The sequence below is a fragment of the Siphateles boraxobius genome, unplaced genomic scaffold (genome assembly GCF_051911475.1).
Source record: "Siphateles boraxobius isolate OS27281-9 unplaced genomic scaffold, OSU_SipBor_1 30, whole genome shotgun sequence".
NCBI classification, from domain to species: domain Eukaryota; kingdom Metazoa; phylum Chordata; class Actinopteri; order Cypriniformes; family Leuciscidae; genus Siphateles; species Siphateles boraxobius.
In genome coordinates this window covers 19013433-19041127 of record NW_027508920.1, presented here as the reverse complement: position 1 = coordinate 19041127, position 27695 = coordinate 19013433, and the positions used below count along the sequence as shown (strand labels likewise).

The window sequence follows — 27695 nt, the reverse complement described above, 5'->3', positions numbered from 1 at the left end:
CGGTCACAGTCCGAGAACAACAGCAGTCGAGAGAGGGGGCGGAGGACACAAGAACAGAGAAAAAAAGGGGGAGCGAAAGAAAGAAAAGAGCCTGTGCGTGTTTTCGCAGGCGGAGTTTCCTTCTTGTGCACCGTTGGAATTCACTGTATCTGTATTTTTTCCTCGGGATTGCTGGAGGAGACAGAAGGAGTGAGAAAGCAGCGCCAGCGAGCAGATGTTATAGCTGGACTATCCGTGTTTCCAGCCTGACAATCGAGCGTATCATCTACGAAAATGTGGCAGCCCGCGTCGGAACGATTGCAGGTAAGACTGGACGTCTAATTACTGTAGGAAACGCTTTTGATATCTGTCTTTCATTTTGGAGCCACAGTGTGCAGGCCAACCAATAGGCACACGAGCTTTTCATCCACCAAACAACCCTCATCCAGCCTCCATTTATCAGATAAAATGCTACACAGGCGCTTTGTGGCTCTTCAACTTTTCCAATGAAGCTCTGAGGTTCTGGACTGGTGCTGGGAGCCTGCTCGCAAAATAGAGCTTGAACAGTTTTAACAGTTCTATCTGAACCATATCATGCCGTTCCAGACCCAAGGCCATTTCATATCGGTGAGTCTGTTTGCAGTCTGTGAAATGGCTTTGTTGTGCTGGAACTCGCTGTACTTCTGAGATTCCTCAGGATGCGTTCACACAGGACGCGTTCTTCCGGTGCGTTTGCTCGTTTTTAAGTACCAGGGCCCCCGCGACCAAGGAAGACCAGGGGCCAGTTGCATAAACACAGCCACTATGTTAAAACTGTGTGTGACCAACTAATCTGTCTAACTTTTTGGGATTCAAATGAGACCAATCTATCTTTTTATGTAACCGATTTAAAAAGCAGTCTTAAATAAAAGAATTAATGACTAATAGTTGAAGCAGTTTATGTATCTGGCCACTGGAGTTTTAAAATTGTGATTTCCAGGCCTGGAGAAGTGGTAGAAAAGAAATTATTAAAATGTGTAAAAGTCATGGAAATCCCAGACAATTACAAATTACCTGCTGAAAAGCCAAAGCTGGTTTGTTGGTTTAAGCTGGTCTCAATCTGGGTGTTTCAAGCTGGTGTCCAGCCTAAATTTCCTATAACACATATAACCAGCAACTCAGCTTAAAGGGATAGTTCACCCAAAAATGTAAATTCTGTCATAATTTACATACCCTGAAGTTTTTCCTGAATGCAAAAAAAAGAAGGTATTTTGAAGGTAAAATATCCATAACCAAACAGTTGATGGGTCCAAATGACTTTCATAGTATTTTTTTCTCTTTCATACTATGGAAGTCATTGGGGTCCATCAACTGTTTGTTTACACATATTCTTCAAAATATTCTATTGTGTTCAGCAGAAGAAAGAAATTAATACAGGTTTGGAACAACTTGAGGGTGAGTAAATGACAGAATTCAAATTTTTGGGTGAACTATCATTTTAAGGCCCATTCACACTAAGAACAATAACTATTAGCATCCACACCAACACACTATTATTCTATTTATTATAAGCACGCTCTGCAGTTAGGCTACTTTGTCTGCCGCTTTAAATGCTTGAGCTTTTTAAGGCAGGATGGATTCTGATTGGCTGTCAATATTTTTATCATTGCGAAAGTGATTCCAATGATATTGGTCCCCTGTACTGTTATCTTTTTAGTTGTGGTGTTGAGCGCACTGGTATTCTCTGAATTTTCGAACAATCTTTAAAACTAAATCTTTATCTGTGTCTTTCTTGGTGTGAACGGGCCTTTTAAAGTTTTAGTTTTTTTAAAGCCTAACTGGGAAATCCAGTTTAAGGTGTCTGCTATGCTGGAACATGGTAGCTGGTTTCAAGCTGGTCCACGCTGGTCATTAACTGGTCTTTAGCTCAGAAACAAACTAGTTACCAGCTGGTCTTACAAGCTTAAAGTGTTTAAGATGGTCTTTGAAGCATGGGAGCTGGTCAGCCTGCTAATGACCAGCTTGAACTAGCTAATAACCATGAAGCAGCAAGAAACCTGCCATTTTCCATAACACAGCTACCGGCTTAAACTGAATATTATTCCATGGGTTAATCCTTGTCCACTAATCAAAAACCGGCTTTAAAGTACATGGAAAATTCATGGAAATTGGTATAAAAAGGTGTGGGAGTCCTGAAGTAGGCTACGTGTGCATGACATGGACTTTGGTTATCGTTTAACATTGTACGACGTTGAGCGCTAAGTCGCCGTGTCAAGTAACGGTTCAAGATGCCTGCGTTCAGTACCATTCCATCTTGCTGTTTCAGAACCAGGTTTATATATGCAGCACATCTGGTGACAAGCTGTGCGTCTTTCTTTTTTTGCAGTGTAGCCGTACAGGTGAGCGACGCTGGCATCCAAGTCTTGTGTATAATATTTAGCCACATTTCTCCAAGCATTCGGATTCATCCAGTTAGAAATCCAGCAGTTACCTGTAAATCTCCCTTATATAAAAAAGAAAAGTTCACGTCAAGTATTTGTATCTCCTGGGGTGCTGGGCTCACGTCTCCACTGTTTGTAATATTATCCAGATGTGGAGCGGGACAGACTGGGCTATGCCAGATGAACTTGCACAATCTTTCCTCACGGAGTTTGGCATGGCGACACTGATTAAATACCATAGTAAACTCTTTTGAATCTACAAAACTTGCTATTATACGTGGCAAAATGGTTGTTTTGAACTACTATAAACGATTTAAAACCATGTAACGACAGCAAGTTTGTATTAATCTACCACAGTTCTGTGCAAAGGAGGTTCAAGATTGAAAGTTTTCCTTCCTGAACCAATCAAGTAGATTATAACTGGATTTAATAAGCTTAAGTTTGTTAGTCAGAATGGTTGTTAGTCATAAACAATATAATTCATTGTGGTATTTCACTGACTTTTCACATGATTTAAACCAGCCTGTTCCTTATTAGACCACAATCCATGACCTAAATTCATTCAAGTCCCTGTTTTGAGTTAATCTCCGTTAAAACTTCAAACATGTTGAGTATTTCAGGAATATGCTCACTGCTGTCAGTGGACACCATTATCGTCATAAATAAATCGCATACAAGGGGCCGTTTCTAATGCTTTCTTACTTTACAGTTGAAAGGGTCACGCTATGTACATTTACTTAAAATTAAAGAGGTCATGACAATTTTTGGTTAATGGTTTGAATATGTTCCTTGAGGGTCACTTATAATGTTAATAAGTTTTTAGTTTTTTTCACAAAACATCAAATGGGCTACTGTATATATGTGGGAAAACGATTATTTTCATCCCTCATTCTGACCCTGTGTCTGAAATGATCCATTATTAATGGGCAGCTCATTTAAGGCTTGTCAGTAAACGGCCGCTGTTCTGATTGTCTAACGTCATTGCATAGGAAACAGTATCAAGGCCCATTCGCTATTGCACGTAAGAAAGTGTTTTGAAAACATTATCCATATAAAACTGTAATTTACAGACAGAGCGTTATGAAATCAGTTACTAACGGTTTGTGATGCAGCTGCTGTCAGATTCAATACAGTTGGTTGCTTCATCTGTCAACAAAGTTTCTTTGCGAACTCTCCATTACACTGTGAAGGTTCTTTCACTCTTCCATTTGTCCTGGTGGATATGTCAGAAACTGAACGTGCATCTGTATACTGTATCCAGTGTAGACAGAGTGAGTGATTATAATGGGTTACATTAGCTTTTGACACAATCCAGTGGAGACAGCGAATGAATACCAGTGGGCGGGGCCTATGGTGCGATGTGTAACTATTCGTCGACGTCTTGCTCTGGAGGCAGTCTTATGTAAATGTGTTTGTCTGTATGATGTCACAAAATCATGTCAGTCATTATCCAAATGAGCTGTTTTTAGAGCTTGATCAAGTAACAACATCATAACATTTCTAAAATTATTATTTTAAAACTATCAGTGTTTCCAATTAGTCGAAACATCAACATTCAATATTGCACTTACATGCTCAGATTTGGACTTCCATGTGTTCACAGGTGCCACAAAACACATTCATCTGCACAGTCACAGAGCCGAAGCACAACCAAAACAATGTTCTTCTGCAAAATGCATACAGTTTTGTTTTGTAACCGCTAGAGGGCCAAAAGTTACATAGTGGACATTTAAAGACAGCTATTATGATGTATTAATGTCTGTGGATCTGGGGTGAACTTTTTTTTTTTTTTTTTTTTTTTTTATCTTATAAAAAAAACTGGCTTTAGTAGGATTCAGTGTATTCCATGGGATGTCTTAAGAGCATTACACTATGGAGATTTGAATCCGATGGGATTATACCATCAAACACTGCAATCAGATCTCATGATGCAACAATAGGATCTCATATCTTATAATAGCCAAAGTATAACCAGCGATATCTTGCCCATAGTTGAAGAATACATTAGCATTAAGCGTTTTGTCCTCTTACAGCACCCCACCCAGCGTAAACCCCACTCTTATAGATCTCCCACAGGCCCTTTCAAGAACCACCCTCAAGATCCAGTTGTTTTTTAGTAGACCCTTGTGGTTCAGTGACTTTGTGCAGACCAGCTTGTACTGGTGTTTTCACACGTTCTTCATTTTGAAATTAGACGGAGCATGTTCTCACTTGGATCTGAGAAAGAATGTAGTAAGTGTGATTTAGTACTCTGAAAACTGTGAAATGTTTATTACAGGAATATTCTGTGTTTAATAAAAGATAAAGGGATAGTTCACCCAAAAATGAAAATGTATGTCATTAATTACTCACCCTCATGTTGTTCCAAACCCGTAAGAGTTACGCTCATCTTCGGTACACAAATGAAGATGTATGTGAATAAAAGCCTAAATTCAATCTGTTGAATTTTTTGTTGAATCTTTTTGAACAAAGTGTCAATTGCGTAGCTGTCAATAGAGGGACCGAAAACTCAGATTTCATCAAAAAGATCTTCATTTGTGTTCCGAAGATGAATGAAAGTCTTACAAGTTTGGAACGACATGAGGCGGGGTAATTTTTGAACTATCCCTTTAAGCTCAACTGACAGTATTTGTGGTGTAATGTTGACTATCGCATAAAAAAAATGACTTGTTTTTTCGAATGGGGGCAATTTTTGGTGGAAGCAGAAATGTGAAACTTACACCTTTATGTATGCACTTCCATGCATGATTATGCATACTGTACATATTTCCTCTGTTAACATTTGTGTATTATTTGTGCTGTAAAGTTCTTGCCATTTTTATGATTTTTTACTGTGCGTTCACACCACCACCGCCCGCGAGAGCGGCAAAATTCGCTCTCACCGCCAGCGACGCCGTGCAAAGTTTCGTGGACTTAAACTTCATTTAAAGGGGCCGCAAAGCAAACAAGGATGTCGATCGTTATTTTTGCAGAAAAATTTATCGATGGAAAGAACTTAACAATTTTAGTGACATGTTTGCAAACGAAATAAACCAATTAAAAGCCACGTGTGTGGTGTGACTTTTGTGTTCATGGTTAAGTCATATTCTAATTTACATTCCCGCAAAAAAAAGTGTATTAGCGTGAAAATCTTGCCTATAAATAGTGTTGCGCTCCGCCTTATCAAATTCACATGATCAACCTCTCCTCTATTTTGCTTGGGAACTAACGTGGTCGGAACCAAAGTTTACAGAATACGTTCTCTGGAATCCTCTCAAACGGAGCACTTCTACATACCGATTCGTTGCCGCCGAACCGCGTCATAGCGGTCATAGCGGTAAAAAACTCTCGCCGGAACTCGCCGCCGAAAATGAACTCTCGCCGGCGGCGGTGTGAACGCACAGTTAGGTGTTACGTTCTGATGGCAACAAAGTTGTGAAATTAGCTATAAAATTAAATGGTTAGTTAGTGATCCCCCCCCCCCCCCTACACTAAACTCGTTATGTTGTCAATGTCTCACTTGTGGCTATATAATGTTTGCTGATTGGCTCCATTCACCTCAATTATAAGTAGATCACTTTATCCTTACTACTTTTTTTTTTTTTTTTTTGGAAATTGGATGTGAATATCATATTGAATCCAGAATATTCTGGGTTCAATACAAGTTAAACTCAATCAACTTGAGGGCTTGAGTGAAAAATATATTTTTTTGAGGTTTTGAGACTACACTTCAGATCACTCCCAAATTGCTGTCTAAAATAATACAGAACGTTCTGACCGGTGTAATCTCAGTGTTGCACAAACACACATTCTTAGCACCACAGATCAGGGCATCAGGGTTTCTCTGTGGGCTTCACTGTGATTTCTCAGTACTTTCCCATCAGCGATCCTAAAGATGACCCAGTACAGTTATACCAATGCCACCCTAGTGCCCGGCAGTGGGCTGATGTTGCAGTTAACGAAGGGATTTCATTGATTTTCAGACAATGCAAATAAATAAGAAACTAATTCTCGAGCCGTTCGCACACAAGGAAACACAGATTCCTTCCCAACGCACTTTTCTCAAAACGCAGTGAAGCACTCTCAGTGTCCGCTGCATGGTAACCATGACTACCAGCAGGCTCTCTCTTTGTGGCGTTTCCATGGTAACGGGCATCACTGTGTTGATGGGGATGCTCAGTCTCATTCTCATCTCTCCCTTTCTGTGATCTGGAACCGTTGTGGTGTATTCTGTGTTTATGGTCCTGAAACTTCAAATCGGGCTCCAGATCTGTCCTTTATAATCCGGATGATCATTTTGCAGTCATAACAACTGAAAGATGACTCCACTCCTAAAAAAAATTATATACAAATTTACTCCCCCCTCGTGTCGTTTCAAACCCACATGACTTTTTTTTTTCAGCAGAACACAAAAGAGGAAATCTGAAAGCTGTTTTCCATGTAACTCCAGCTTTCAAGCTTCAAAAATGTTGCAGAAGCACCATTTAAGTGATTGGTTTGACTTGTTGTGTTTTTAAACAAAAAAAAAGTCATATGATTGCTTTGAATGAGGAACAGACTTAAAGGATAGTTCACCCAAAAATTAAAATTCTGGTATCATTACTCACACCTAAGTCCAAACCTGCATGAATATGAGTAACCAAACAGGACCAGGGTCCCATTGACTTACTATTATTTTTTCCATGCTATGGAAGTCAATGTAGCACATGAACTGTCTGGTTACCCATATTCTTCGAAATATCTTCTTTTGTGTTCAGCAGAAGAAATAAATTCATGCAGGTTTGGAACAACTTGAGGGTGAGTAAATGATGAACTATCCCTTTTAATTCAAGCTATTGAGTTCTAAACTTCTGCTCCAGTGAGATGTTAACCCGGTAGACTGGCTCATTTCAGTGAGTCACTGAGCTGAACACGACATGGGGGCCAGGAAACGTTGACAGAATTTCCATTTGTTGGTGAATTATTATTTTAGATTTTGCTCGTGATCAGTTTGGTTGCCTAAGCCAGAATTATAATCATGTTGGAATGCCCAAAACAGCATAAATTATGCCCACATTAATTTATTTTTACCGTAAATTAAATTTACTGCAACATTTGTTGCAACAGATTCAAGAAGTTCTTATTTCCCTTCCTACTTGGTCAGCATTATTTTCTGTTAACACTTAAATTTCATTTCCCTTTAAATTCAAAGTGTGATGCACTTCTGTCTTTGTTAAGAGATATCACTAGACAAATGCCGGCAGCATAGAGTAGAAACTAAAGCAATATTTCCAGATTTTATCCATTTATTGAAAGCAACATGGGTTTAATATTTCATGACAGCTGGGTTCACATCTGCTGTGGGCATCACTAGACATCCAGGGCTTTGCTCTAAATCAAATTGCAAAGCTAATTACAAATGCAAAGTTATTTTTTCAGGACTTCTGATAATACTACTGTACATAAAATGGACTAAAGTTGAGTTCAAAATCTCAAAGAATTGAGTCCATTTGCGTTCTCAAATAAATATTCAATTCATATTTTAATGGGAGGAGCATGCGGGTGCAGTCCAGTCTCAGCTTGTCAGAGCTACCTTGATTTTTGATTCATAAATAAAAGCGTTAATTTACTAAAACATTCAGGTCTATCCGGAAAAGACGCCCCTTTTAGCTGCTAGTTCCCTCTCTGTCCCATTACAAAATTGCTTGTAGAAATTTCCATCCCACCTTGTTCCAGTGTTTGTAATCATTATAAGTGAACTGAAGTGTACCCACCCTCAAAGTAAAAAAAAAACCCTTCAGTCTTTCTGTAGTTTGTTCGCACGGAGAGATTTGGGTTTGGCATTTGTATGAAGTATGTGTTTTTGGGTGTTCTTTAAAGGATTAATTGAGAGAACTGAAGCACAATCTGGCTTTATTCTGTTACAATGCAGAGTTTCCAAGAATATCATTTGGTTTCTGTGTGTGTAGTGAGTTTAGGATAAACCACAGAGATGTCTGTCTGTCATTAGCTTCTCTATAGTGTCTGGCAGGACTGTCCTACAGGGTTCACCCACAGAGAGCTTACGCTGGGGTATGTGTGCGTGCGCAATCGCACCTGAAAAATATGTGAAAATGAATGTGTTTACATTTAACCAATGTATATTTTATTAGTTTGTGTGTGTGTGTGAGAGAGAGTGGTTTGTTTGAGAGTGTATGAGTGGTCTCTTTGCGTCAATGCTGCTTGACATTGATTGGTGTTTTTGGGAAGGTGGGAGGGGCCAGCATTGCCTTTGAGGTTTTCCACTGCCATTGGCTTCTTCCCACGCAATTTGTGACGGTCTTTTGTATCCTGTGGCATCCACCAATGGCAGCACGGGACCTCCTACGTGTCTGTCCTGACTTAGCCCTGGCAGGTCCATGTGAAACCCAACACAGACCCTCATAAAGTTATATGCACACCCCGACAGGCACCCACACTGGAACTTACGAGCTTTGTCTGGACACACACTCATTCTTAGCAACCTTCCATTGGCGTATACCATCTCTGTGTGAAAGTCGGCTTTTAAATGGGCCAGTAAATCGCCTTTGGAGAGCAAATGGCATTCTTCGAATCACTGAGCTGCTGGAAAATGACAATGCTGTTTGGCTGATGGCACCACAATAATACCAAGACCAAATAATACAATGTGAACATAGTAGTGCAGCTTTGCACATAAAATCAACTAGTAGTGGGTTACCTAAACAAGTCAACTAATCTGTTTTATTAGAAAGTAACCAGATCAGACACATTCACATGAAAAAATAGCTAGATTACGCTTAGAATTAAACTGGATGCAGACACATTTTTAGTAAAAAAAAAAATATATTTTTAAACTAATAAGGCCATTATAAACTTTTTCCCCGTTAGCATTTTCACAAAAGTTTCATGACCCACAGAATATTTTATTGTTTGAATATCTAAACATGCAATACATCAAAAGAAATAACAGACCCTCTTTTTTAAAACATAATAACCCGTTTTATTTTAGCTTTATGCATTCATTTTTTTCATCAACTCTTGAATGGGGGTACGTTTCATTAAAAAGCAACATTTGAGCAAAAAGCTGAGAAAATCACGATTTTATCAAAGGCTATGTTTAGATCGGATTCAGAACGATGATCAAAACATAGATGGAGTAGATCTAGTCCAACAACATCCCCAAAGCTTCACAGTCCTATAGCTCGTCCTGGGTCGACATTTCATTCAGTAGCGTTGGATTTATATGCAGTTTAATGTTAATGATCGCGATACTTTACATATGGATTTGCTTACGCTATCACTTGTTTCTGCTTCTTCACATGTCTTTTGATCTGGAGATTCTGTACTCTTTCAGAAGATGTGTCATAGCGCCCCCTATTGTATAACAGTAAAAACAATACTTTATCTATGTAGTGAATGACTAGATGATCATTGAACTTTTCGAAAACAAGTTCGGACCAAACAGTTCAAGTTTGAAAACATTGGCTAAATCATTGTCAGGATTGCTACAAATGACCCTGAAGATGAGTGGAGACGGCAAACTCATTGCTTTGTAGTTCTGTTGTGGAAGTCATTAAGTCAAGGCTTTTGGCGGCAGAACAATGTTTTGAATTGTTGTAGATATTGGCAGGCATTGTAAAGACTGTTGCATTCAACTCAAAATATTCCTTTAAGGCAAAAGACTCTGTTTATGTGATTCTGACCTATATTTTTGGGTCTGAATTGCTGAGGAAGGTCGCCAGAAGTCAGCTAAATTTGTGTGCGTATGAAATATGAGGCTTGTCAGATGTAATCAAGCTGATAGCCGCCAGAGATCTGCCTGAACCGTTTCCATTGTCTCGCTGCCTCGCTAACTCACTCCAGCTCTCTCGTGTTTTTCTCTTTCTGTCTCTGTGTGAGTGATATATGAATGACCAGAGACACTCCTGGTCTTGTTAAACCCATCATTGCGAGACAGACCCACGAACAGGCGTAAAATGTGTTAAACACTGACATAGTTAGGTTCGTCCCTCACACACACACACACACACACAACAGGCAGGGCACACACGTTTATACATGCTTCACTACTCAGCCATTTAGTTCAAATCATATAAGTTAATTCACCTACCTTAATTGAACGCACAAATAAACACTGCGTGATTTTGTGTATTGAATTTGTGGATGTATGTTTGTTTGACGCAGACCTCACAGAAGTAGATTAGATTCCATCTTATCTACATTTACATTCTTAACAGATACTTAATCTACGAAAGTAACTTTTTTTTCCCAACAACTTTTATTATGACTGGTAACTGCTACTTACCAGTTGACAACTTACTTACTACTACTTAATTGACAAATTTAAGTTAAACGGTATTGTTTTTTCCACTGTAGAATATATTTTTACTTGCTCTGACGATTTTTTTAAATAATTTTATTCAATAATTTTTTTAATTGAGTTGAAATTACTTTTTTGTAGTTTTACTTTTACTTCAAGATTTGGCCACCCTTTTATCACACTTGAGAATGTGTTGTTGGCCACCGTTTATTCACACCTCGGTCCCCTTGTGGACTTCGGTCCATTTGGCACTAATACACATGTCGGCACTCATGTTGATGACGCAAATGTGCCAAATAATGGAATCAAACTTGGATTCGGACCCAGTGATAAAGCAAGTGTGAGATTAAGTGATTGCCAGTCCTGTTCCCAGAGGCCCCACATCAGTACACATTTTGGATATGTCCCTTATTTGACACCCATTTATTTAGGTCTTGAAGTCACTACTGATGAGAACAATCAGTTAGGTGTGATTAGGTACTTTTGGCCAGGAACATGTTTGGGAATCACTAGCCTAATTCATTGTCAGGGTGGCATTGTGCTGCATATGAGACACTAAAGATTGTTTGGAGACAGCAAACTCAGGGCATCAGTGGTTCAGGTGTGGAAGTCATTAAGTGAAGCTCACTGGCAGCAGATTGGGCCAGGAACAGTGTTTTGAATCGAATTGCAGAAGAAATTGGCAGGCGTTGTGAAGACCTCAGCAGAGCGATAATGTAAGAAACATTTTGGAGGTTCAAAATAAGTCTAGCGACAGCATTTTGGTGTGCTGGGAGATGGAGGACATAGACCCTAGTAGAGTAGAAGCCATTTTTAATGTGAATGAAGATTAGGCTGTGAGAGAGAGAGAAACAGTGTGTTGACCGCATATCTTCAGATTGACAGAATGTCTTTCTAAAAAACTTTCATTAATAAACAAGAAACTCTGGAAAACATGAGAAATTTAAAAGAGCACAACAGTACATATAGTTACAGGAAGCTTGTTTCTGCCACAGAATGAGAAATAAAAAAGGTAATTGTGACTTTTTCTCACAATAGCGAGTTTACATCTCGCAATTCTGACTTTCTTTCTCAGAATTGCATGAAATAAAGTCTCAATTGTGTGTTATAAAGTCAGAATTGAGAGATATAGTCAGAATTTATTGATAAAGTCGCAATTGCGTGTTGTAAAGTCAGAATTATGAGATATTCTTTTTCTCTCAGAATTGCATGTTTAAGTCGCAATTATGACTTTATAATACGCACTTGGAAGAGAATTGCGTTTTATAAAGTCAGAATTGTGAAATATAAACTATTTTGAGGGAAAAAAAGTCAGTCTTCAATTCCCCATAGAATTGGACTTTATAACTCGCAATTCTGACATTATAACATGCAATTCTGACTTTATATCTCGCAAATCTGACTTTATATCTTGCAATTCTGAGAAATAGTCACAATTCCATATATAGGGGTGTAACGGTACACAAAAAGGTCACACTTTATTTTGATGGTCCACTTTTGACATTCTACTAACTAAGTAGCTTTGCAATTACATATCAACTAACTCTCATTAGAAAATGAGTAGACCGTATGAGACTGATAGATTAGGGTCCGGGTTAGAAGTAAAATAAAGAGTTAGCCGATATTAAGCAGACAGTCTAGTAATACTTAGAGTTAGTTGACATGTATACAAAGTTCGTAAGCAGAATGTCTATACTGTTGCAACCTGCAGCAACATACATTGCAGTTTATGGAGCTGTTGTAATTGGGGGAAGATATTAGAAGTGCTTACACTTTTGGATCCTAAATGTGTTTGCAAAATATTTTAGAATAGGATTAGAATTATTGTGCTCCGATTCTAATCCGCTCCTATTTGATGTGCATGTATTCTCCAGCAATGACGTAGCTAAACGGTGTGTGTGTGTGTCTAAAAAAAATCTAAAAAGTCTAACAAAAAAATCATATAAAATCAATCACCTAAGGGGCCGTTTACACAACACCATTTTAACTAACAACTGTTTTTTGGCCATTCATTTGCACAAACATTTTTATTTATTTTTTTACAAAGTGACATCCCCAACTACTGGCCTGGCATGCATACTGCAGCATTTTTAGTCTTTTTCGTGGATCCTTGTGTCTGTTCGCGAAAACGCACAGAAAAAAGCGTTCCCGTTTTTAGTACATTGCCGTGGAAACGTTCCATAGTTTTTAAATACAGCAAGTGAATTTAAGCATCGCAACATTATAATATACAGTATGAAAAATGGATATTCATTCATTTTGTGATTTAAATATTGAATATGACTGATAAATAAAATGAGAGCTTTCTAGTTTTGTTTTGTCGCATTGTTCTTGTTTCATGCAACATCTGAAAAATGCAGATGTTTTGTGAGCTCTTTTTATTTTTTTATTTTGCTGGCCACCACAAACGGAAGAGAAACTGGATCTGGTCACTTAAAACTTGCTTAAGTTACAGAAATGAGCATCCAGTGTTCAAGTAAATTGAAAAAATGTGCCTTCCTGAAATTAGGATGTAACTCTGAGAATGTCCCCCTCTTTCTCAGAATCTCTCTCTCTCTCTCTAGAGAGGAACCCTTCGCTCTGTAGGAGGTAAAGTTTGGAAAACAATCTCTTATTTCAGGAAGGCAAGTGTAAGGTCGACATAACAAAAAGTTTGAATTAGTGTTTTAGAAGATGCATTTTATTATGACTTTACGGAAACAGACAGAAATTATTTGGTACATGCAAGGACATGACAATGACAGAGCATTTAAACACAAACACATGCCGTTTTTCATGGAAGACGTCCATCGCGCCAGTCTTCTGTTGAATAAGCTGTACATAGAATCAGGCTCCTACAGTCTCTGAAGGGTTTTTTGACTTCCTGACTGAGAATAAGAATTAAACAGTGAAAATATTATGAATAAAATTCCAGATTTATTTCAAAATCTCGGCCTCCGCTGAACAGACCTCACTTTCTTTCTCACTCCTTCTCTCTCTCTCTGTTTTTTCCCCTCTGCCTCTCTCTTTATTCTTTTATCCTCAGACCACAGGAATGTTTCTTTCTCTCAGAAAGTTGTAAAGTTCTGATTCTGGGCTCAGGGTGCATTTATACATGTGGCTTCTCTCTCTCACTCGGTTCCTTTGTCTCTCACTCAATTCACCCTCTTTCACACATTCGATGTTTCTCCACTTTCTTCTCTCCCTTCAAAATCTTCTATCATCTATGACTCAGATGAATCTGAACGCCCGTCATTCACCAAGTTCTAAACCCTGCCCCATAAATCTTTTAGTTTATGTTTTGGCTAACTTTGCTGTCAGCTACCAGTAAGCGTGTAGTAATCTCCATTTAACAAATTTTACAATGTTTAAATTAAGTGTGATTCAGGAGCAAATGACTCTTTTGAACTGGCTCTTTTTGGTGAATCAATAGCTATGTTTCCATCCATCTATTTGTATGCGCATTTTGGAATATCGCATGAAAAACTGTTGGATGAAAACCCCAAGATGCGCATTAATCCACTCAGTCATGTCCTTTTTCTTTCAAATTCGATAAGAATAAATGAGCATAAACTATGATGAAAACACATTTACAGAATAAATCCCTCGATGCATAAAAAAAAATTAACGTGACTGCCTCAACAGAGGTTGTGATTGGATAACTGAACTAACTAGCAGACCAATCTCATTGCACAGCATTTCAAATGTTGGTTTGTAGTCATATATGATGTACAGAAAAGCCACAGTGGCTTCCACGATTCCAGCAACTTACATTTTTATTTCAGGTATTTTGCACCAATTTAACAGGAAGTGAGGATTTTATACTCCTGAACACATGGGATTGAAACGGTGCTATATTTGCAAATGTTTTGTGTGATATTCCAATTTCGCGCACAAGTTACATTTACAACTTTGGATGGAAACACACAGAGCTGTCACATTGTATTTATTAAATATAAATACTCTTACTCTTACAAAATGAGAGTGGTCTGAAAGAGACAGACGTCTGTGTAATATCACACAAGTGTGCCATAAACTTTATGGAGTACCTTGGATGTTATGCACAAACATTTCATTCATCCGTCCAGGTTGTGGAAGTATAAGTTTAAACAGAGGCACCTGTGAAGCTGTATTTGTTAAACGATGTTCAAACTGTGGCCTAAACTGAGATGTTCTGTTTTTCAGCATTTACAGACAATGCTTAAGACCAAACTCAACGTGCTGACGCTCCGGAAGGACCCGCTGCCTACGGTGATCTTTCACGAACCCGAAGCCATCGAGCTGTGTTCCACCGCACCTCATAACAAGAACCGCGCGCACACAGGATATAAGGTACAGAACCTGCTGATATCTCTCATCGAGATTCAGAGAGTAGATTTTGAAGCATTTTTTAACCATCTGAATTAAAGAAGTGTCCCTCCAACTTTTGCTGGAAGCCATTTGCATTCATTCACTCCCAAAGAATGATTAATGCTCAGTGACAAATAAGAGTATCCTATGATAAAGAAAAGGACCAATCTTGTTTAAAACACATGCACATATTCTTAGAAATGTATTCATGTTGGTTTTATGTGGTTTTGCACTATCATCAACCAAGAAAAAGCTAATAAACATTTTTTTTTTTTTACCTTATGCCTAGGGGCTGGCGATCTTACCAAAATTTCATATCACTATCTTATAACAAACAATCACGATCTTCCCAATTTTTAGATGTACTATTGGGAATATCCAGTCTGGAACAAGCCTATTGACTTCTCTATTTGCACAATTTAAAGGTCCCTTACTGTCAAATCTGAAATGTCCTGGCTTTTTTTCATGATAACAGAGGCTAGGGGCGTTGAAACTACCATATAAGTTTCAAAACTGTCGATCCACAGATACTGCATAAAGTGGCTGTGCCTTTTCACAAGCTGTTGTGACTTCTGTATATTTGTGATGTCAGAACTACTCAGTCACCAATGGTGGGTCACTCAGAAAACAACAGGCCAATCAGAAGAGAGGCTGTTGAATATTAAGTGGAAAGGCCAAAATCGAGCTGTTCTTGGCAGAGCTCCTGGGAAAGGAGCTGTAAAATATATATTGAGATGGTTTTTGGTACTTATACCGCAAATATATATTCTTAAGGACATCAAAACCTAAAATAAAACTTCAGAAAGTTTTACAGTATGGGACCTTTAAAACACAGTATTGCATTAAACTTGAAATAGTCACTAAACCCGGGATGTTGATGGATATATTCTTTAAAACAATGCATAGTCTTCAATTAAGTATACATCGATTCTTATTAAAAGTTATTCAGTCTAGAGCAGTGAGTGATTTTGTCTTTTGTTTAACATTAATGACAGAGATTTGCATTAGGTTTTAAGACCTTTTATGATAGTCACGTTACATAATTTGACCGATTTGGTCGCTAAGTTTAGGTTTTTAAGGAGGGGTGAAAGCACATCACTGTAAAGGAAAGGTACAGCATGCGGCACAGTAATAATTTAATCTTGATTATCACGTTTTCATAATCGTTGGAAGTCAAAATCGAAACCAAAACTTAAATTTGATTCATCACTCAGACCTACTGCTGTTCAATTGTTTTTCAAATGCGTCACCACGCATGAAAGACACATGATATAATCGGGCCAGTCAGCACAGCCATCTTGTAGGCATTGCTGGATTTTAATATTTTTACGAGGACATAAAAAATCACGATCTCTACGATTCGCTTGAAAAGTAGATAGTGGACATCTTCAAAATCGATCACGATATAAAATCGCACAACCCTCACTTACACCTTGTATGCATGTGAATACATGTGATCGAAATCATTAATTTGTACTTGGTTAGACAAACAGTTTTAACATTTTAAAGGATAGTTAAGCAGTTTTTTTTTCACCCAAAAAAGATATGCCAAGCTATTTAATAAAATATTATTTTCAAGAATGTCATACTTTTAATAAGTCTTCTTATTCATTCTTCTTCATCATGATATTATAATAATTGTATCATCCTGACATTTTTTTTACTTTTTACCTTCTAAAAACATCAAAATATAAATTTTTAATACATATGTTCATTTTTTTAAAAAGTGTATTATTAAATAAATATGTAGATCTGGAAAGAAAAGCATCATGTAATTACCTTGATTTTTAAAAGTAAAAGAGATGCTGCACAATGACCCACATAAGGCAACACAAAGATATATCTGTTGAAATATCTCTTTTAAATGGGTTTACTGAAAGTAATAGTGAGTTTGCCGGGTCGGTCTGTTTGTCTGACCAGGAAAACTTTTTGGAAAACAATATTTTTGAAGTTCCATTCAGTGTCACTAATAGCATACAAACGACGCGCTGCTTGATGCATTTGGACACATTCATGTACTTGTGTTGGTCCATCTGTCCTTGTAGAATATTGTAGAGTCACATGACATGCATGTATTGAAAAGGAAGAACAGCCGAATAATACATAATCTAAAAATATAGCAAATCTCTCATGGATATCGGCCTACTAAAGAAGCTGCGGTGTTGTTGCCATGGATACCTCAGCATCCATTCATGGTGAAATGCTGGCTAAGACAAACACAGAGCATCTCTTCTCTGTCTGTCTGTGTTTGTCATGCTCCTTCCACCTCACAAGCGTTTCTCTTTCTTTCTTTGTCTTAAAAGCTGTAGGGCCCGGTGTAATTTATGCCACATTTCTAACATTAAAGGAATAACTGTGGGCACATACTTGCGCTCAGTTGAAAAATTTCACATATTTTCATCTGTGTATTTTAACATGGACCTCAGAGAATATAAAGCATCTGGCCTGCCCTAAACTCACTCGCACACACTCGACCACAAGCGTGCCTACATTTTTGGGTGTAGATCGGTTTTATAATGATTCGCATTTTTTCTTGAAATTGCAAAAGCCGTTTTAGCCGATGTGCAGTCCGATGATCTAAGAGACCACGTGTTATTGCAGGAGAGTAGCTGTTCGAGAGAGTTAGTGATAGAATGACGGACAGAAAGAACGACCTAATCATCCTTTGAGGCCCTTTGATTATGTAACAACTCAACAAAGCTAGTCTATACGCTGTTTCCATGGCGATCGGCTCCGCGCGCGGGCGTGTGTGTGTGTGTGTGTGCTTGCTTCTCTCTAAGCATACATGAAATTTCTGCTCTGTTTAAACCAGTGTTATATTAGTATCATTGATATATGTATTAGTATCATATATATCTACATATACATATATATTATATAACTTTTTTATTTTTATTTTTTTAATACAATTTTAATTAGTTTTATTTTTTTGTTTTCAAAGTTTAAGTAATTGTTTTGGTGTTTTTGTCATTTTTATTATTATTTTTTATATTTTCGATATAGTTTATATTGATTTTTTTTTTAATGGTTTTAGTTAAGTAGCCTTTAATAACTCTGGATTGAACCCATTTCTCTTTAAATTTTCTTGATTTTTTTTTTTTGTTCCTGTCCTTATAGTGTGTTCACCCTAAAATGAAAATGAAAATCATAATTTACCCACCCTGGTGTTGTTTTGATGTCATGCCCTTCTTTTTTTTCGCGTACTGTATAATGACAGCCGGACCAGCAACGAACCAACCCGGAAAAACTATCGGTATGGATTTTTGCCAATAACCGACGGTTCCAGCAATCGGTTATCGGTGCCGATTAATCCGCGAAACCGATCAATCGGTCCACCACTACTTTAGATCGGGCTCGATATTTTTGTAACGGTAGAGTTTCACAACAAGATTCTGTTCAGATTGTTGCTGCGTCATGACTGAGAAAACTGACTGTAAAAGACGTTTATGCAAATGTCGTAATAGCGCAACTTTGAGAATGAAACATATTTTTCCAGCATTATTTTTTGACTTCTGACAAATTTTCAAAAAGCCGTGACGCTCGAAATTGAGCTTGTATAGCTATTTGTGTGTGTGTGTGTGTGTGTGTGTGTGTGTGTGTGTGTGTGTGTGTGTGTGTGTGTGTGTGTGTGTGTGTGTGTGTGTGTGTGTGTGTGTGTGTGTGTGTGTGTGTGTGTGTGTGTGTGTGTGTGTGTGTGTGTGTGTGTGTGTGTGTGTGTGTGTGTGTGTGTGTGTAGAATGTCTGGACTTCAGCATGTAGCAACACTAAGAGAGGGTGACTCATAGCATGAGTGTTTGCACTAGCGAATCGTCATTTACATGCTTTTTTGTGAGAACGTGTGTTTGGTAAGAGTATATTTCTGTGTATGTTAGTTAGTTCTGTATGTTTGTGAAAGCCTTCATTATGGAGTCAGAGGTGAAAGATTCATTCAGTGTTTACAAAGTCTGTTCTGTGTGCCGTTTCAACGCGCACACCTTCTGTTAACACAGACACACACACACACACACACACACACACACACACACACACACACACACACACACACACACACACACACACACACAAATACAAATACAGACCAAATATAGTCAACACTTCCCCTCAGAACAAACTTTCTCTAGCTTAAGCACACAAATGCACTCTTTCACATACACACGTGTGTGTGTGTGCACATGCCCTCATCGTACAGCTGCGTCAGGAGACACATGCGCCTCTCATTCTGGAATCAGCTCTAGAACGCCAGCTGGTGAAAAATTCCTTTTTTTCTGAATTATTTCTTGAACACCAGTTGTCGTTTGATACACTGCCACCTGCTGGACGCATGAATCACAAGCCAGAGTTTTAAGAATGTGTACTGGAAAATTGTGTTTTGTGACTGATTTTCATGTATTTATTGATGCACACAGCCAGGTTATTTATTTATTGTATATAGAGCAATGGATTTAATTTAAATATGTACTTATGCACTTTTTATGTTGCTGTTGTGTTTCCCAAAGAGTGTTTACAACTTCTACTTTCCTACTATCAAGTTGTAAAAAAATATATATATATATCTATATACATGTTATTTTAAATACACTCATTTTAAAGTATTTAAATAATACTTAATTGTATTTATTGATTGATTTTATTTAAGTTGTTTAAGGGTAAAGAATGTTACTCAGAGGGTCACACCATTGGACAAGGCAAAATATCATTTTTGGAATTTAAAAATGAGTTTTGTCAAATAATAAACCATTTAAAAATATGATGTATCTGGAATAAAAATAAAGGTTTCGAAGTAAATGCATCAACGTCAAGAATATTTTATCAAAAGGCTGAAGAAATTGTTATTCTAGTTATAACACCCGGCCCTTGGTATAAACTAGTAAACAAGTGAATCACACACATAGTGAGTAATGGTGGCCACATGTTGCATAACAGTGTTCAACAAACAACATTGTTTCTCGTTGTACTTTGTGTAGGTGTGTGCGTGTGGCTCAACTGTGCATGCAAACCCACTGTGTGGAAATATGATATTTTGTTGATTTACAATTCACAAGCGTGTTCTATAGGCCACCGTATTTGCATATCATTACTGTCCTGATGTCAGATGAATGAATTGCGCAATATTTGCTACTTAAAGAGCTGTGCATCAGACATCTGGAAGAGCGGCTGTATTGTTGTAAAGCTCTGGAGCGCCTGCGGAGGAAAGAGGACGAGAGATGAATGAGCGCTCTGTTGCTGTCTAGACTCTGTGGTGACTGAGAAGCATCAATCTGCTTCAGTGTTTGATCGTTTCTCACAGTTTCCACCTGAGGTGCACACACACACACACACACACACACACACACACAGTCCCACCCAGGAACAGACATAAAGAATGACTTGACGAAAGAGTGACAATCAGGATTATTATAGTTTTTAAAAGTACACTCTCTTTTATTATTATTTTGATTTTATTTTATTAGTATTTATGAGAAATACAACTTCCTGGTGTTATTCTGAACCAATAAGTAGTAGTAGTAAAATCTTTATTTGTCCCTTTGCAGGGCAATCTAAGCAGCGTCAAAACCTCCCAACATACAATTTAATACATCACAAACATCACATCACAAACCCTGAGCATTTACAATACTTCGAGCTAAATAATCTGTTGAACAAACTTACTTAAATTAAGGAAAGCTTTTCCACAAAATTGAATAATATGTATCCAACAAAATTGAATTTGTTTGAAAGGATTTGTTGTAATCTTGATGTAACTTAAATTAATTTGGTCAAGACTACTAAAATAATTGTCATTCCTACTAGATAAAGTTTTGTCAAGTTACCTAGATTTAATTTTTGTCCTGCCTAAAATCACCAACATTATAAATTTAGCTAGTTTGATTCTATAGTTACTCCTAATGATAGTAGCTATTAGCATTCGATTATATTAGAACAACTTTTTGCATAGTAATATTAGATATGATTTATGCAGGTCTGCAAGTGAGGTTTATTGTATATAGTGTATATTGAGTTCCCACATCCTAAACACAGTCGTCACTCTTCTGCTTAATGGTAACCTTGAAATTCAAAAACATTACATAAAAGTCCTCTATTTAATGTTCAGTTATGTTAAAAACTTACAATCATCAACTAACAACATCTTTCCATTTACTGAAAAACACATAAAATAACATTTTAATCCCTAAATTTACCCTCCTAATGCAGTCCCTTGCAAAGCATGCTGGGAGCTACAGATCCACTGCCAAGTTAGTTGTCAACAAAAATAATTCATGTAGTTTTCACACACATGAATTAAGTAAACTTCAGTTTTAAATATATTATGTTGATTGAACACAATTAAATTAAGTTTTGACAAAATATTAAACAATCATGTTACTTTTGCTTATTTTAATTTAATTAAAACCAACAGATCATAGCAAAAGTCAAAACAGTTTCAATGAAAGATCTATAAAATATGGATTTATCTACTTCAAAGGACTTAAGCTTCTTCAATAAATATAACTGATTATGTGCTTTCGATATAATAAGATTTGTGTTTTCGACCCACTTAAGCTTGTCATCAATTATGTACCCAAATACTTGTATGAACTGACCTTCCCGACTTCCTTACCCGTAATAACTGATCTAGATGTAGTTTCAACAGAATTATAAAAATCTATAGTCATATCCTTGGTTTTGGAGACGTTCATTAGTAAATGAGAATTCTCGTACCAATCTGAAAAATAATTCAGAATGGGCCCATGCTCTGTGTCACCTTGCTTTAACAGACTTAGCACCACTGTATCAGCGGCATATTTAATAATATGTCTGTCTGGATATTGACTTCTGCACATATCTGTAATTGGGCTGGTGGTTATTCCAAAGCAGTTTTTTGTTGTTGTAATCTTTAGTCAAAACACATTTGCTCGAAACTTGCTCTTCTACTTTTAAAGTTTATCTAGTCTGTTAAAAGTACAGTTTCAGTTCATATTTTTAAAACGATATTTCTGGCGAATTTTCTCTGTCAGACATTTTTATTGATTTTTTTTTTTTCTGGCTGAAATTGATACATCCAAAAAAAATTCCCACTACCGTTCAATGGATTGGGTTTGGTAAGATTTTTTTATATATATTTTTGTAAGTAGTCTCGTATGCGTACCATGCCTGCATTTATTTGATCAAAAATACTGTAAAAATTTTGAAATGTTATTTCAATTTAAAATAACTGTTTTCTATAATGTATTTTTAAATTATAATGTATTCCTTTGATGGAAAGCTGAATTCTTCAGGGTCACATGATCCTTCAGAAATCATACGCTGATTTGCTACTCAAGAAACATTTCTGATTATTATCAATGTTGGAAACAGTTTTTTGCTGCTTAACATTTTTCTGGAAACTATGACATTTTTTTCCAGAACTCTTTAACGAATAGAAAGTAAAAAAAAAAAAAAAAAAAACATTTATTTGAAATAGAAAAATTTGTAACATTATAAATGTCTCTCACTTGATCAATTTAATGCGTCCTAGCTGAGTAAGAGCACTCTCATAGAGAGAAGAAACATCTTACTGACCCCAAACTTTTCAACAGTAGTGTACTTTTATTTATTTTTTTAACCAACAGTACTTGCACATTTGTTCTTGTTGTGGTAATAGTGTTCATTTAGGATAATACGGCTTAATGTTATCCATCAGGTAGTGGGAAACACACACACACACACACACTCTCTCTCACTGCCTCATCTGTTAGTCATAGTGTAGTGAGGGTCTTCTTTCAGGTCTAATGTTTTCCAACACTTCATCCAGAAGAGAACACTCATCCTCTCTCTCTTTCTCTGATGGAAATCATTTTCAGAAGAGAAGAGATATTACTGGCATTTCCTCTCCCGGCTCGCAGCAAGGCCTCATCTCTCTGTTTCAGACACAAGAGAAAGAATGAGATTAAGAAAAAGCAAACGCATCTGGAGAGAGACGGACTATATTAGAGTCGTGTTCATAAGAGGAATGACTTTGCATTCTTCAGTTGGTCTGGTATGAAATTGTCCCTCACAGGACAGCACAGATGTTTGTACCATTGCTTGTCTTCAAGGTTTGTTCAGTCTGTTCAGCAATATAAACTATTTTGTTTAATTGCATTCTCTAAAGAAGGTTAAAGCAATGGGAAGGAGAGGCGGTGGCCAGAATTAGAGCTTGTGGTTGCAGACTAAACAGAATGTCTGGAAGAGGAAAACACAGCCAGACTAAGTTTTTTTTCTTCTGTAGTTTCACATTTTCTTCCCAAACTCTTGCCCAAAGCACACGCATTCAAACACAAGAACAAGCATTCTCATTTTACTTTCTAACTGATTTGCAAACAACAACTCTGGGCCAATGACTAATAAGAATGTGATGAGAAAACCTTTAAAAAGCCAAATCGGTTGAAATGTACTTTTATGTATTGTTGTTGGTTTCATATGTTTTTGAAATTTTAGTACACCATTTTCAATCAAAGCTTTGATTTAAGAATGCATGAATGTGTGAACCATCAATTAACAATAAAATGTTTTCCTTACAACTTGAATATTTTTTTATTTATCAGTTTCCAGAAAAATGTGAAATAGGGCAAAAACGCTTTTCAACATTGAAAATAATAAGAAATGTTTCATGAGCAGCATATTAAAATGATTTCTGAAGGATCATGTGACACTGAAGACTGGAGTAATGATGCTGGAAATTCAGCTTTGCATCACAGAAATAAATTTATTTTTAAACTATAATCAAATAGAAAATGGTTATTATAAATTGTAATAATATTTCACAATATTACTGTTTTTACTGTAATTCTAATTAAATAAATGCAGCTTTAGTGAGCATGAATTATATATAATTCGTGCTCACTAAAGCTGCATTTATTTAATTAGAATTACAGTAAAAACAGTAATATTGTGAAATATTATTACAATTTATAATAACCATTTTCTATAGAAATTTTTTATTTTTATATATTTTCTTAAGAGTTATATATATATATATATATATATATATAATATAAACAGTAGTGTTTGTTTATTCATTTTATCATGGACATGAAATGTCCACTTTCCACATCTTAGTGCTGCAAATATTATAAATATTTTACTAAAAGTTGACACTAAACTACTTGATATCCTTTTGAAGAAATAAATGAGAAATGGAATACTAGTAAAAAAAAGAAATACAAACAGTAAACAGATTCTCAGTAGAGCAAAAATATGAACATATTCAGTAATTCGAGCCAAAATGTACATTGTTTTCAGAATATTTTATTCAAACAAATAAGCATTTGTATTTATTTGAGTCGTTTTGCATATGGGAATTTGCGTGAATCCGTACACAATTCATCGTTACACTTTTTTCTGCTTTTACCAGGTGACCTACCTTGGCAAGGTGTCGATTTCCGGCACTCATTTCCTGTCGGGCTGCACAGAGTCGGCTGTGATGGGATTATGCGACACAAAGCGGACATCTGTCACTCACGACGACTCCATCACCTCCAGCAGCGCCATCCTGGAAATCCGTCCCTTCCAGGTACGACTGCATCACCAGGACGGGCGAGGCGAGGCCACGGTTGCCATGGACACCTTCCAGGTGGCCCGCATCGCGTACTGCACGGCGGATCACGACACTAGCCCCAACGTGTTCGCGTGGATCTACCGGCAAATCAACGACGATCTGACGTTCCAGATGGACTGCCACGCCGTGGAGTGCGAGAACAAACTAGAGGCTAAAAAACTGGCCCACTCCATGATGGAAGCCTTTAAAAAAACCTTCCACAGCATGCGCAGTGACGGACGCATCCACAAGAGTGGCTCGTCCGACGAGTTCCCCGAGGAGTTGAGCACACCCGACGATGGCTGAGAGGAGGCCAAGGAGTCGAGGGGAGGTGGGGGTGGGGTGGGGGACGGGGGGGGTGGGAACGGGAGGCGAGGGAGCGCAAGTGTGAATGCGCTCTATGTCTTTGTGCCATAATAGAATATCCAGAAAAATAACAAAACAAAACCTCAACAAAAAGAGAATGGAAACGGTGACACAAATTCAGAACCACAGACCAAGAAACTAGTCTGCCTTTTTCGATTTTGGCTGCCAGACAGACATGCCCATTTTACAAAAGCATTTGAGCGTCAACATCATCATGAGGAACTTTAAGACGGTCACACTCGCACTCGAAAGCTGCTGGGTTTGATATGGCGCGTGAGAAGTGGCAAGAACTTGCATCTGTTATTCTCCTTTCGTTTAGCCAATCGAAACCTTGGGCCTGTTTCACCTTTTGTTTGGGGACCTGGGAATTCCTGATGTGAGTGCGGAAAAATCTTTTATGTCATGTTTTAGATAATGCAGAGATGCGTTTCCTCTGCTAAGTTGAGGGTAAAATTGTATAATTTTGATATTTATGGCAGGCAGCCAGCCAAGGGCATTCCTTTACCTTTATCGGGCTATAGTAATTATAGGGACCACGCATCGATTTATTTAGTTTTTTAAGTAACCAAAAGTCATTGTATGTGTGATCTAGGGTTTGTCTGTCTGCAGCTCATGAGCCTTTGAATAACTAGGGATCAGGTTCTCTGTCATAAAAAGCTTCTAGAAGACAAGTGTGTTTGTCTCTCCGGTGTAGTTTAGTGTGTTTGTGTTCTCGAACAGAAAAACTAGCGCGTGTGTTAAATGAGATATTGAAAGCGAGACGTTCCAGGTGCTTCGGTATATTCACTCATGCAGGTCTATTGGTGCGTTCGCATTTAAGGGCCATTCACACCAAGAACGATAACTATATTAGTGTGTACACCGGCACAAAATATCATTCTAAGGGTACGTTTACACGGCAACGATATGCTTAAAACGGAGAAGTTTTTCCACATACAGACGACAGCATTGTCAAAACGATCCCCATTCACACGGATCCGCGAAAACGAATAAAAAACCCTGTATTCTGTTTTCAGGCCATTAGATGGCGATGAAACCCTATAGACTGAACACGTAATACGCATGTGATTTAAGACGCCTGTTTTCAAAACTGCGTTTTCAGGCACACAAAAACGATTTCGTGTAAACACATGGCCAAAACGCATAAAAAGTTTTACGTTTTTAGTCGAGAACGGTGTCGTGTAAACAGCCCCTAAGTGTCTGTCGCTTTAAATGCTCGAGCTCTATAAAGCAGGATGGATTCTGATTGGCTGTGAAGGTTTTTATTGCTCATTAGCTGGAAAGAATCGTTCTGGACATGATATCGTTTCTCTGTGCCGTTATCATTATAGTTGTGGTGTGGACTCTTTATTATTATACTTTATTATTCTATAGTTGTCATCCTTGGTGTGAACGGGCCTTTACTTTGCGAGTGAAATCCAGTTATTCCAGTAAGAACCTGTGATCGGGAGTTTCGTGTGAGGGCAAAAGATTCCCAATGAAGATGTTGCTCATTTTGAAAATGAATTGTGTGTGAGCGGCGCTTCAAAAATCTCATTGCTATTAACAATGGACCCCTTTTCAAAGCAAAATTTTGCTAATGTGACCGCACCTTATTTGTACATCAAATTGTTTCGATCATGAACAGAAACTCTTGGTATCGGTCCTCTGTTTGCATACAGGGTTTCGGGACGTCTTTCCGATGGGTTTGGAGAGAGTTGTGTGGATGTTTGCGCTGGGAGAGGGAGGACCCCAAAAGCAAAGCTGTCCATAGAGTGCCTGTCTCTTACCCCATGCTGAATGTATGATGTCTCTTGTGCTGCAAGCGCTATATATGTACTGGTACTAAAAGCCTTGTTTGATTATCATTTTAGATTTTTTTTTAAATATACATTTGTATTTGCAGGTAATTTGGGAGCTGTATAAGGGATTAGAGCAGGGGTGTCAAACTCAGTTCCTTGAGGGCCACAGCTCTGCAGAGTTTAGCTTCAACCTTAATTGACCTATTGGTAAGCCCCTCCCCTCTAATGCAGATGAGCCAATGGCAGTTGAGTATCAGTTGCACAGAGACCGGCATCTTGGGCATCTTTAGGTTTCAGCGCCATAGAGAAACAATGGAAGATCCTAAGCTCTTATTGGTTTGATGGTGTTTATGCTAAAAAAAATGGTAAAACGATTTGCCTGGGATACTTGTAACACTGATCCCAGATATCCTGAGAGGATGGGCAACGTAATAGATTATATTCCATTTCCTAAACCCAAACAAGACAGAGCAAAATGTCTGCTTTGGATTAAGCTGTGTATTAATCCAATGATGTTATCTGTAAACCTTCGCTTTCAAATGAATCTTCTTAGTTACCCCACCATATTTATTTAAAAAATATATATCCCTCGATGGCATATTTAAGTCCCACATGAATGCTCCTCGACAAGAAGTGGTCCTTCTGTGTCCAAAATTTATCAAAAACATCTTGGGACAAGGTTTTCACACTGACAGCTGTCATTGAATGACAGTTAGCAACTCCGTTTGTCCGAGTTAGCAACAGTAACTAAGGGGGGCGGGGCTTACCGGTCAATTAAACGCACCAGTCCTTCAGGCTGCAGGGATGTGTGTTGGAGCAGGTTGGATCTAAACTGTGGCCCACCTCTGGTTTAGAGAGTCACTTTTGTACAAGATGCCAAGACGCGTGTTATTTTGGCTTGCGTGCGTGCTCATACACGCGGTTCCACTTGCCTGTGAAAACCCTGTTATGGGGATGATGGATTGTGGAGCAACGAGAAAATGAATAAACAGACTATTTTGAATTCC

The 27695-nt window shown here is 37.7% G+C and overlaps 1 protein-coding gene across 2 annotated transcripts; it reads left to right on the top strand.

Moving 5' to 3' along the window:
• Positions 1-58: 58 nt before the first annotated feature.
• pid1 (phosphotyrosine interaction domain containing 1) lies at positions 59-27695 on the top strand. Of its 2 annotated transcripts, XM_077248503.1 has the most exons (4): positions 174-303; positions 13244-13301; positions 14842-14988; positions 24359-24867. In XM_077248503.1, exons 3-4 carry the CDS (start codon positions 14854-14856, stop codon positions 24845-24847), a joined length of 624 nt encoding a protein of 207 aa, XP_077104618.1. In that variant the 5' UTR covers positions 174-303; positions 13244-13301; positions 14842-14853; the 3' UTR covers positions 24848-24867. The 2 variants fall into 2 exon arrangements, with proteins under 2 accessions (XP_077104617.1, XP_077104618.1); XM_077248502.1 differs by lacking the exon at positions 13244-13301 and having other exon boundaries at positions 59-303; positions 24359-27695.